This window comes from Leucoraja erinacea, chromosome 5 (assembly GCF_028641065.1).
Source record: "Leucoraja erinacea ecotype New England chromosome 5, Leri_hhj_1, whole genome shotgun sequence".
NCBI classification, from domain to species: domain Eukaryota; kingdom Metazoa; phylum Chordata; class Chondrichthyes; order Rajiformes; family Rajidae; genus Leucoraja; species Leucoraja erinaceus.
Genome location: NC_073381.1, coordinates 92,581,780 through 92,594,544, shown reverse-complemented (window position 1 = coordinate 92,594,544; position 12,765 = coordinate 92,581,780). Strand labels below are relative to the sequence as shown.

The following is a 12,765-nucleotide window of genomic DNA, read 5'->3' as shown; positions in this document are numbered from 1 at the left end:
AAGATAGACACAAAAAGCTTGAGTAACTCAGCGGGACAGGCAGCATCCCCGGAGAGATGCTTCGGGTCGAGACCCTACTTCAGACTCTTTACTCGAACAGGGACGCACATGCCCTGAACACATGGAAAAACATCCCAATTTCCTGACATTCCGTTTCCTTCAAACAACTTGCTCCAATCAACTTGAGCGAGTTCCTGTCACATGCCCCCATAGTTGGCCTTGTCCCAATTTAGCATTTTAACTCGTGAGCCCGCTGTGTCTCTGCCCATAAACTATCTAATAGAACAGTGGTCACTGGTTCCAACAGGCTCATCCACGGACACTTCATCCACCTGCACCTCCCAATTTACCCAAGACTAGATCAAGTGTTGCCCTCTCCCATGTGAAGCCCTCTTCATATTGCTGGGAAAAAAATCTCTTGAACACATTTGACAAATTCTACCCTGTCCAAAGCTTTCACACTATGATGTCCCCGTCCATATTGGGAAAGCTAAAATCCCCTACTACGACAACCTGATTAGACTTACAGCTGCTGCAATGTCCTGGCACATTTACACTTCTAATTCCCGTTGCTTATTTGGGGGCCTGTAGTACACCCCCAACAAGGTGATCACCCATTTCTTGTTCACTTCCACCCATATAGCCTCACTAGACAAACCATTCGTAATGTTACATCTGACAACTGCATTGACATCCTCGTTAACCAACAGTGCAAACCCCCCTCCTCTTTTATCCTCACCCCTGTCTCTCCTGAAGCTCCTGTACCCCAGAACATTGAGCTGCCAGTCCTGCCCCTCCCTTAGCCAGGTTTCAGTCATGGCTACAACGTCCCAGTCGCTCGTCCCTATCCATGCCCCAAGATCATCTGCCTTACCCTTCAGCCAATTGCATTGAAAGAAATGCAATATAAACCCACAATTCTTTCTCGTTCCCAGCCTTATCCCTGCCTAGTCTGTCCTCTATACTTTCTCTCATCACCCTCCATATCAACCTCTAACCTCTCACCTGCCCTGGGTCCTGTATGAGATCCCACCCCCCTGCCAATTTAGTTTAAACCCACCTGTATAGCATTAGCAAACCTGCCAGCCAGGCTATTGTTACCCCTCCAGTTAAGGTGCTTAACTTGATCGTCCCTCTTGTGCACGTCATCTCTGCCCCAGAGGAGATCTAGAAATCTAAATCCCTGCCCCCTGCACCCATCTCCTCAGCCACACATTCATCTCCCCTGTCTTCCTGTTCTCACCCACTCGAGCACTTCCTTCGATGTCCGGTTTTCATAATTTCACGTAACTCCCTATACACATGTTGCAGAACCTCCTTCTTACCCATTTTGCTTGTGCCAACATGCACAACGGCTTCTAGCTGTTCTCCCGTGAGGATGTTGTTCAGCCGCTCCGAGACATCCTGGTCTGTGGCAACACACCATCCGGGAGTCTCGACTGCTGCCGCAGAATCTCCTGTCTGCACCCCTAGTTACAGGGTCGCTACCACTATGGCTCTGCCTGAAGTTGCCCTTCCCTGCTGAGTCTCAGTGGCTGGGTTGGTGCCACAGACCTACCTGCTACTGCTGCTCAAACTTGTCATCCTGCTCGACAGCACCCACTGTGAACACCTGTAGGCCATGTCTAAGGCCTTTCCATGTAGCCCCCCACCTTCTCACCTTTCCTTGTAGTCACCCACCTTTTCTCTTCCTGGACCTTCAGCGTGACGACTTCACCATACGTCCTGTCCAAGAAGCTCTCATTTACCCGGATGGTCCTGAGCTCATCTAGCTGCTGCTCCAGTTGCCTAACACTGTCTTTAAGGAGCTGCCACCAAGACACAATCCCCACAGGTGTAGTGATCGGAGGCACCAGCAGTGTCCCTGACTTCCCACATCCTATAGGAGGAGCACTGAACCAACTAACATCCCGTCCACTGCAACTAAACCAATTATTAAATATGGAGATTCGCCCAAAAGTGTAGATTGAACCGATCCTCCTATCCGCCTGAGATTGCCTCGGCCTCCTCGCCAAAGACTCGCACTTGACCTCCCTGCAGCACATGACCTCCCAGCAGGTACTCCCCTCCACCCCCTCTGTGGACAACCGCTTGTGCAAATCTCGACTGATTAAAATGCTTGAATGTGTCTGCACTATGTGCCCCAGAGGCAGCTCCCAGTGCATCAGCTATGTGTACACGTGCTCCACCTGGTGGACACAGGGATTCTTTCCAAGTGGCCTGTTGGAGAAAGATGCAGCAACGGTTTCACCACATCTGAAGTCGAGCTTACTGTCATCAGCATCACTGCGGGAGGTACAGGATCACTGCGGGAGGTACAGGTACAGTGACAATCCAGCTTGCAGCAGCATCAGACATGTAGACCCGGATAACATATATACACATCAATTGTATGTAAATTAGGTTTAGGTTTAATATAGTTACATGTAGAGTGAAAACTTTGTTTTGTATGCTACCCAATCAGATCAGATACTATATGTAAATACAATCAGTTCAAACTCAAGTACAAAGGGGAAGATACAGAGTGCAGACTATAGTTCTCAGCATTGTAGCGCACCAGTTCCACAGACAAAGTCCAATGTCCGCAATGGGGTAGAGGTGAATCGGACAGTACCCCTAGCTTATGGAAGGGCCGTTCAGAAGCCTGATAACAGAGGGGAAGAAGCTGTTCCTGAGTCTGGTGGTGCGCGCTTTCAAGCTTCTGTACCTTCTGCCGGACGGGAGCGGGGAGAAGAAGGAATGACTGGGGTGGGACAAGTCTTTGATTGTGTCGGCTGCTTTCCCGAGGCAGCGTGAAGAGATCAGGAGACAAGAGTGTTTTACTGTCATGTGTCCCGGATAAAACAATGAGATTCTTGCTTGCTGCAGCACAACAGAATATGTAATCATAATAAATAATATGATAAACGAGAGAGAAAAAGTTCAGTGTGTGTATATACACGTACTCACATATGTTTTTATATATATAAACACACACACATGCATACATACTCAAAAAACAAACACTAACGGTGCAATAATAAGAATATCTATTGTACTTCAGAGCTTATGTGGTTGTAGTGTTTAATAGCTTTATGGCTGTAGGGAAGAAGCTGTTCTTGAACGTAACAGTCTTCAGGCTCCTGTACCTTCTTTCCGATGGCAGTGGTGAAATGATGAGTGTGAGGCCAGGATGGTGTGGGTCTCTGATGATGCTGGCTGCCTTTTTGAGGCAACAACTTCGATAAATCCCTTAGATGGTGGGGAGTTCAGGGCCGGTGATGGACTGGACAGTGTTCACAACTTTTTGTAGTCTTTTCCGCTCCTGGAGTCAATGGTGGGGAGTCTGGTCTGTGTGTGACGGACTGGGCTACATCTACAACTCTGCAGTTTCTTGCAGTTGTGAGCAGAGTTGTTCCCAAACCAACCTGATGGTAGGCTTTCTGTAGCAAGTATCAGGTTGTTGAGACAAAAGTAATATATTTGGTGGCTTATCCTCATTCAAGTTGTGATCAGTTTCTCTTTCTTCCAGCACGACTTCAAGGTGATCACGACGGCTTGTTTACGGGACAAATAGACGCAGTCGACACTATTAACGCAACCTACAGAGTCACGTTTGACCGGACGGGGCTTGGAACGCACACTGTGCCCGACTATGAAGTTCTTGTAAGTAGATAATGCTCAAAGTCATGGGGCTAGGATCTAAAGGAAAAAAAGTACAACAAATAAAATAAAATGCAAAAACTCGATAGTGCAGCGGTAGAGTTGCTGCCTCACAGCCCCAGGGACCCGGGTTCAATCCTGACTATGGGTCCTGTCTGTAGGGAGCTTGTACGTGCTCCCCCTTGATCTGCGTGGACTCTCTCCAATATCTTCTGTTCCCTCCCATACTCCAAAGACGTACAGGTTTGTAGGTGAAGGACAGCCAGGTGCATGTCCTTGCCACGTTTGTAGGTTAGAACAATGTCATACTTCTGAAGCTGTAGTAACATCCTTTGAAGGCATCCTGGAGAGGCTTGTATTGGTTTGTTCAAGATGCTGATCAGGGGTTGGGGGTCAGTTTCGATCTTGATCGTTTGTCCGAAGATAAAGTCATTAAACTTCTTGCATGCGAGAACGACCACTAGCAGCTCCTTTTCAATCTGGGCGTAGCGTTGTTCCGTGTCTGTCATGGTGCGTGAAGCATAGGCGACAGGCCTGTTGCCGTCACCATCATCTTGGAGGCAAGCTGCTCCCAAACCGTACTGTGAGGCGTCACAAGTCAGTGTGACCGGTAATTTATTATTAAAGTAGGCGAGAGTGGGGACACAAGACATCTGTTGTTGAAGAGTGTCAAACACCCTCTGCTGTTGCTCATGCCAGGCCCAAACAGTGTCTTTGTGGGTTAGCTGGCGCAGTGGGGCCGATAGTTCACTGAAGTTTGGAATACATTTCCCCAAGTAATTTCCCATGCCAAGGAATCTCTGCAGGCTGAGCACGTCTCTGGGTGCTGGTTGATAGCAATGGTTTTTGATGGATCGGGTTGGAGGTCGTCTTTAGTGAACACATGGCCTATGTAGTTCACCTCATTTACTCTGAATTTGCACTTTAGAGGGTTTAACGAGGTTGATTTCTTTAGCGCGGTTCAGAACCTTCTTTAAATTTGCGTTGTGTTCTTGAATAGTTTGTCCAGCAACAAGGACATCATCAGCTATGTTGGAGTATGGGTAACCTGCAAACAATTGTTCCATAGCTTGTTGAAATACTTCACTAGCAGAACTTATGCCGAATGGCATTCGAAGAAATTTGTAACGTCCAAAGGGTGTGCTGAAGGTAGTTAACTTGGAGGAGTTGTGATCCAGGGCAATCTGCAAGAATGAACTCTTGGCATCTAGTACTGTGAATACAGTTGCCTTGCCCAGCTGCGCTGCAATCTCTTCCACTGTGCGCATGGGATAGTGGGGTCGTTTAATGGCAGTGTTTAAATCTTTGGGATTGATGCGTATTTCCGTATTTGTTCCTTATTCTTTTTTGTTGCTATGACCATGGTCGAGACCCAATCCGATGGGTCAGTGACGGGGGGCAATCACACCCATAGTCACCATTCTGTCGAGTTCACCTTGTACACGGACCCGCATAGCATGGGGAATCTGGTTTGCCGGACGGACAACTTGGAGTACCTCTAGGTCAGTCGTGATTGTGTACTTGACAGGTAACCTGGCCAGCTTGTCGTCAAACAGACTTTTGTATTGTGTCAGGATTTGTTGAGTGAAGCCACATGTAGCAGACAGTTGATAGACAGATGTACTGAAGGTGACCAGACCCAGGTTGTTACAAGCATCAATGTCTAGCAGAGAAGGCACTTTTTCAAGGACAATAAAGAAGCTCAGGCTATGGACACGTGAATCAAAATAGCATCGTAGCTCAACTTGACTGATAGGGAGCACTGTGCCACCTGCAAATGGAAGTAGAGTGGCGGCCATGTGATTGATGATCTCGTTTTTTCTAATCCTATTGAGTTCAGATAAGTATAAAACGTTGCAACGAGCTCCAGTGTCAAGTTTAACAATAACATTCCGTTAATGAGGAGAGTGACCATGGGATCTTGATGTATACGAGACAAATCCGACAAGGAATGTATGTTGATATCCAGTCTCTCGTTAGCAGGCTGTATGTCCTTGTTAGTCAGAGAAGATTGTGTGGGAGCCGCATGCGAAGGCTCTGGATCTAAGCTCCAACATTGGAGCAGGTGGACAGATTGCTTTGTCTGCATTCTGTTTCCAAGCGAATGGCAACAACGAATGCAGTGATTTCTGCGTTTACAGAAGTGGCAACGTTTTCCATGAGCCGGGCAACGTTCACGGATGCCTGCATGCGAACCTCCACAGTTCACACAATTATTAATGAACTTAACGCCAGATCTACCAGGCACCTGTGAAAACTAGCATTGGGCCTGATGAACCGTGCCGGCAACATTAACATTATAGGCCTGAGCGGAATGGGGACCCTGCCCCAATGATTTGCTGTGAGAATCTGTCATTTCTGCAATACGATTTCAGCACTCTCCAGAGTGAGATCAGTATCACGTAGAAGTTCATCACGTCATTGAGAATTCCATAAACCAGTCTGTCTCGCATCAGACTATCGCACAAATTGTCAAACTCGCATCGACTGGCGATGTGCTTCAAAGAACTGATGAACGTTTCGACAGGTTCACCCTGCCTTTGGCTGTGTGAAAGAAATTAATGGCTCTCCATCACAAGATTAATGCGTAACTCGCGTAGCTGTCTGAACTTGTCTGAATTAGGCACCCAGGGTCTTGAATAGATTCAGCTGGAACAATCTGGACACCCGCAGCATTGAACTGTGCCGGGGCATAATGAAATCATCTAGCACGTTGAGTGGCCTCTGTACCGGCCAGGTTGAGGGGAATAGAAGCACGAACATCTGGAGCTGCGCCAGTGTGTGCCGTCTGCACATACACAGTGAAAGCTTCTTCAAAGATGCACCAATGCTTGGCGAGGTCACCATCAAACACTAAAGGCACAGGCTTGCGAAGAGAAGCAGCCATTATAAAACCACAGGTACAAAAAAATGCTGGAGAAACTCAGCGGGAGCGGCAGCATCTATGGAGCGAAGGAAATAGGCGACGTTTCGGGCCGAAACCCTTCTTCAGACTGATCGTGGGGTGGGAGGGGAGAAGGAAGGAAAAAGGGAGGAGGAGGAGCCCGAGGGCGGGGGGATGGGAGGAGACAGCTCGAGTGTTAAGGAAGGGGAGGAGACAGCAAGGGCTAGCAAAGCTGGGAGAATTCAACGCTCATGCCATCCGGACGCAAGCAACCCAGGCGGAATATGAGGTGCTGTTCCTCCAATTTCTGGTGTTGCTCTCTGGCAATGGAGGAGAGCCAGGACAGAGAGGTCGGATTGGGAATGGGAGGGGGGGTTGAAGTGCTGAGCCACCGGGAGTTCAGGTAGGTTATTGCGGACTGAGCGGAGGTTTTCGGCGAAACGATCGCCCAACCTCCGCTTAGTCTCCCCGATGTAAATCAGCTGACATCTAGAGCAGCGCGTGCAGTAGATGAGGTTGGAGGAGATACAGGTGAACCTTTGTCGCACCTGGAACGACTGCTTGGGTCCTTGAATGGAGTCGAGGGGGGAGGTGAAGGGCCAGGTGTTGCATTTCTTGCGGTTGCAACGGAAAGTGCCCGGGGAGGGGGTGGTACGGGAGGGAAGGGAAGAATTGACAAGGGAGTTGCGGAGGGAGCGGTCTTTGCGGAAGGCAGACATAGGGGGAGATGGGAAGATGTGGCGAGTGGTGGGGTCACGTTGGAGGTGGCGGAAATGGCGTAGGATTATTTGTTGTATTTGCCGGCTGGTGGGGTGAAAGGTGAGGACTAGGGGGACTCTGCCCTTGTTGCGAGTGCGGGGGTGGGGAGAGAGAGCAGTGTTGCGGGGTATGGATGAGACCCTGGTGCGAGCCTCATCTATGGTGGCGAAGGGGAATCCCCGTTCCCTGAAGAACGAGGACATTTCCGATGCCCTGGTGTGGAACGTCTCATCCTGGGAGCAGATGCGGCGTAGACAGAGGAATTGGGAGTAGGGGATGGAGTCTTTACAGGGGGCAGGGTGGGAAGACGTGTAATCCAGATAGCCATGTGAGTCAGTGGGTTTGTAGTGTAAAACCACAAGCTGAACAAAGAAAACAAACTAAATAAACGTAAACCAACTAGGTGAGGAGCGGGTCCAAAATATCTGACACCACGTTGAAATGATCAGACTCACACATAGTGATTAGAATCCATAGTCTTTTATTAGCAACTTACGGAGGAAACACTAGGTGCTTTCGTCTCCATACATTCAGCTAGTCTAACTGGTGAGAGAGAGAGAGAGATAACTCACTATCAAGCCTGTGGGCGGATCAGCAGTATAAGTGACATAACACACTAATCTGCAGAGTAGTCTCTGCGGAAAGCCGAATGGGGAGGAGATGGGGGGGATGTGGCCAGTGGTGGGATCCCGTTGGAGGTGGTGAAAATGTCGGAGGATTATCTGTTGTATGTGACGGCTGGTGGGGTGGAAGGTGAGGCCAAGGGGGACTGTCCTTGTTACGAGTGGGGGGGGGATGGGGAGTGAGAGCGGAGCTACGGGATAGTCCCTGGTGAGAGCCTCATCTATAGTCGAAGAGGGGAACCCCCGTTCCCTGAAGAATGAGGACATCTCCGATGCCCTGGTTTGGAACACCTCATCCTGGGTGCAGATGCGGCGTAGACGGAGGAATTAGGAGTAGGGGATAGAGGTAGCAGGATGGGAAAAAGTGTAGTCCAGATAGCCATGGGAGTCAGTGGGTTTGTAGTAGGAAAGGCAGAGATGCATCAAATATAATTGCACTATGATCTGACAGGCATCAATAATTTCTATCTTACAAATCTTACAAATCGGGAGACCAAACAATAGCACCAGGTCGAGTGTATGGCCAAGCTTGTGCGTGGGTCCAGTGGTAAGTAGAGTAAGATTGAAGGACTCAATCAGGTTCATAAATTCACTCACAAGAGGCTTAGTAGGACAGCAGACATGAATGTTAAAATCACCAAGAATCAGGACCCGGTCAAATTTGGGCAACAAGCTAGAAATAGGATCAGCAAATTGGGTGATAAAGTCCTTATGCATTTTTGGTGGGCCATGCACAAGAACAATTAAAAGTGGACAGACTAGACCAACTATGATTAGTTGATGTTCGAAGCTGGAGAAATGATCAGCGTTCAGGAAGCGGCAGTTGAAATGTTTCTTAAACACCGTGGCCAGGCCCCCACCGCGTCCGGAGAGCCTAGGCGAGCTGAAAAAGTTAGTTATCAGGACAGAGTTCCACGGGTGAAGCAAGCTCACCAGGATTAAGCCAGGTTTCTGTGACCAGTAAGAAGTCCACTCCACGTGCGATGAAGAAGTCGTTGAGGATGAAGGTTTTGTTCAGTAAGGATCTTGCGTTAGTCAGGAGCCACTTAGTTGGTTCAGGGAGACCACACCGCTGCGTTTTACAGATTGCCTGGCTGGGAGCCCACGGGCCGACAGACTGGGGACCGGAAAGATCGACCGGAGAGAGGCATACCTGGGCTCGAGGGACCATCGATGGATGGCGTGATAGGGCCGACCAGATCCGACTTCACAGCGCTGGGCGAGGGTGGGATGGTTAGAGTGAGGGAGGAGGAGAGGAAATGAGGAGGGACAGAGTGGGAGGGAGGAGAAAGTGGAAGCGATAGAGGGAATGAGAGACTAGAAAAGTCTAAAACAATTTTAACAGATTTTTATTATTGTATGTGTACCGCGGAGCAGTGAACAGCTCTATATCCCTACTATGCAGTCAAATCCTACCATGCATAGAGCATAGAACAGTACAGAACAGGTACAGACCTTACAGCCCACAATGTCTGTGCTGAACATGATGCCAAGACCAACGCCTGTCTGTGTGTACATGATCCATATCCCTCAACTCTCCGCATAGAGTCAGGTAGGACTTTGGACAGGCTGACATTTGGAGTACTGTGTGCAGTTCTGGTTGCCCTATTTTTTAGTTTAGTTTAGAGATAGAGAGCAGAAACAGGCCCTTTCGACCCACCGTGTCCGTGCCGACCAACGATCCCCGCACATTAAGACTATCCTATACCCACTAGGGACAATTTTTACATTTAACAAGCTAATTAACCTACATACCTGTACGCCTTTGGAATGTGGGAGGAAACTGAAGATCTCGGAGAAAACCCACTTAGGTCACGGGGAGAACGGACAAACTCCGTACAGACAGCACCCGTAGTCTGGATCGAACCTGGGTCTCCGGCGCTGCAATCGCTGTAACTCTACCGCTGCACCACCGTTACAAGAAGAATGTGGATGCTCTGGAGATTTAACAGACTGCTGACTGGATTAGGATCCAGCTACAGAGAATGGTTGGAGAGGGTGCAGAGGAGGTATACCAGAACGCTGCCTGGATTAGAGGATTTCAAGGGGAAGGTTGGACGGACTTGGATTATTCCTCTGGAATGTCAGAGGTTATGAATAAAATTGAAAGTATATAAATATAGAGTGAGGGAGGTAAGGAAGAGAAGGCGGGGTGAAAGAAGGAGGGAGGTGGTGAAAGGGAAAGAGAATGGGAGACTAAAGGAAAAGAGAAAGGGAGGGTGGGGGTGAGAGTGCTGGGTGAGGTGGGAGAGAGAGAGGGGGTGAGAGATAAAGTGGGAGGACGTTAAGGAATCAGCGAGGGGTGAATAAGTTGGGAGGCAGGTCACTGAGGGAGAGAAGGCCCCTTGCCCTCACTTCCCTCTTTGTGCCTCCCCCTCAGGTGCACGTGGAGGGTGGAGGATTGGGAAAACCCTCTCCCACACCGTGGGCACAGATATGGCCTCTCCCCAGTGTGGACCCTGAGGTGAATGAGGAGACTTGTCGAGTCGAGGAAGGCCTTGGAGCATCGAGAGCAAGGGAAGGGCCTGTCGCCGCGGTGACGCAGGAGGTGGAGGCCCAAGGCGCCTGAGGTGAGGAACCCGCGCTTGCACTCGGGGCACTGGTGAGGCCTCTCGCCCGAGTGCAGCCTCTGGTGATACTTGTGGGAGGAGCGGTGGGCATAGGATTTGGGGCAGTGGGGGCAAACGAAGGGCTTGTGGCCTGTGTGGATGCGTCGGTGGACTCGGAGGGTGGACTTTTGGGCGAAACGGGCCCCACAGTCCTCGCAAGCGTGGGGCCTTTCCTGGGAAACGAGGCTGGAAGCCCGGGGACTAGGCCGGGACGCTCGCTTCAAAGTCTGAGACACAACCTGGACCTGAATGTCCAAATCTTCTGGCCTATTCTGGGACACTACGCCTGATGCTTTGGCCCTGTCTTGGGAAACTAGGCCCGACGCTTGCCGCCTCGGCCGGGACTCTCGGCTCGAAGCCTGAGGGCCTAGGCCGGGAATTCTGGACGCGAGGCCTGGGGCCTGGATTTCAACCCAAGGCCCAAATCCCGAGGCCTATCTTGGGACTCGAAGACTGATGCTTTGGCCTTGTCCTGTGATAATAGGCCAGAAGCCTCAGGCCTTGCCTGGGACTTGTGGTTCGGAGTCTGGGGCATAGCCTGGGCCTCAAGGCCCAAATCTTCAGGCTTATTCTGGGGCTCTAAGCCTGTGGATTTGGCCTTGTCCCAGGCAGCTAGGCGTAAGGCCTTGGGTGTCTTACGGGGTGACGGGGCCATGTCAACCTGTTTGGCGTAGGCTTTGGTGGGGACGGAGGAAGGCCGCAGGTCCTCCATGGCGCCCCCCACCCCGGCTTGGGGGAGGCTGGGGCCCATTTTAGGCCAATTAGGGCTCCTAGAACAATGGGGAGAGATATGGGAGGTCTCAAGGTTCGCAGGGCGCTCCTCCGGCCGCGGGGGGCGCTGTGGCGACGGGGCTGCAGCGACGGCTTCCGCCCAGAGGCGGCGCTGCGGCGCGTTCCTCCGGTGCTTTCCGCGCATGCTCCGGGTAACCAGGGCCGGCGCAGGTTCGTCCTCCCACCGGAGGAGGCGCTGCGGCGCAGTCCTCCGGCGCTTGCCGCGCATACTACTTCTAACCAGGGCCGGCGCAGGTTCGTCCTCCCACCGGAGGAGGCGCTGCGGCGCAGTACTCCGGTGCTTGCCGCGCATACTCCTTCTAACCAGGGCCGGCGCAGGTTCGTCCTCCGACCAGATGCTGCGCTGCGGCGCGGTCCTCCGGTGCTTACCGCGCATGGTCCCGGCGCCGCTTGCACCGACGGCCTCCGGAATCTGGTGGCGCTGCAGGCCGGCGATCCTGCGCCCACTGCGCAGCTGCATGCAAGTCTCCAGAGAAAGTTGGCTTTCCATGGATTTTAAAGTCTTCTTTGTGAGAATAATACGAGTTTCTGAAATTATTCCAAAGCAGAGAGGGGCTTCATTTCACAATGAACTAACACACCAAATTTCCCATTGATGCGATCTTCCGGGACCTCAATTTAACTCTTTAAACCCCAATAGCACCCCTTTCCAACACAACACAACACAATGGGCTTTTTAGTTTAGGAAGGAACTGCAGATGCTGGTTTATATTGAAGGCACAGACACAAAACGCTGGAGTAAACTCAGCGGGACAGGCAGCATCTCTGGAGAGAAGGAATCTCGAACTCGAGAAGGAACCTGGACCATTCATGTCGAAATCCTCCCTCAGATTGAAAGTCAGGGGCGGGGGAGACACAGGTACAGGAGGATGCGTGTGAACGAGAGATCAAAGGGGACGAGAATCAAAGACAATGTTACATATTAGCTGAGGGGAAGTGAACAACAATCAACACAATTTAATCAGGATGGACAAACATGCTGGAGAAAGTCAGCGAGTGAGGCAGCATCTATGGAGCGAAGGATTACGTGACGTTTCGGGTCGAGACCCTTCTTCTGTTCTTTCTTAAACAATTTAATCAGGAGGACAATTATACTAGTCGGATAACTAGGATGGGGAGATATTGAGAGAGAGAGAGGGGGATTTTGGTTTAGTTTAGTTTAGAGATACATCGTGGAAACAGCGACTCCGTGCCGACCAGCGACCCCCACACACTAACACTTTTCAACACACACACACACACAAGGGACAATTTACAATTTTACCAAACCAATTTTGCTTACAAACCTGCACGTCTCGGAGAAACCCCACGCAGGTCACGGAGAGAATGCACAACCTCCGTACAGAGAGAGCAACCAGTTTGGTCCCGTGTCTCTGACGCTGTAAGGCAACAACTCCACCGCTGCGCCAATGTGCTGTCCCTGGTGCTGTCCCTTAATGAATATCGGCGCTGAGGG

At 50.6% G+C, this 12,765-nt stretch overlaps 1 protein-coding gene across 1 annotated transcript; it reads right to left on the bottom strand.

Annotated features, from left to right (window-relative positions):
- Window positions 1-10,884: 10,884 nt before the first annotated feature.
- On the bottom strand, window positions 10,885-12,765 carry LOC129697573 (serine/arginine repetitive matrix protein 2-like). The gene is made up of 2 exons (XM_055636250.1): window positions 12,596-12,765; window positions 10,885-11,837 (listed from the first exon to the last, which is right to left on the bottom strand). The coding sequence occupies exon 2, from the start codon at window positions 11,797-11,799 to the stop codon at window positions 10,885-10,887; it is 915 nt and encodes a 304-aa protein (XP_055492225.1). The 5' UTR covers window positions 11,800-11,837; window positions 12,596-12,765.

Bases quoted from the DNA above. Each gene is read 5' to 3' on its own strand.
- LOC129697573 (XM_055636250.1), bottom strand. From the start codon at position 11,799: ATGGAAAGCCAACTTTCTCTGGAGACTTGCATGCAGCTGCGCAGTGGG.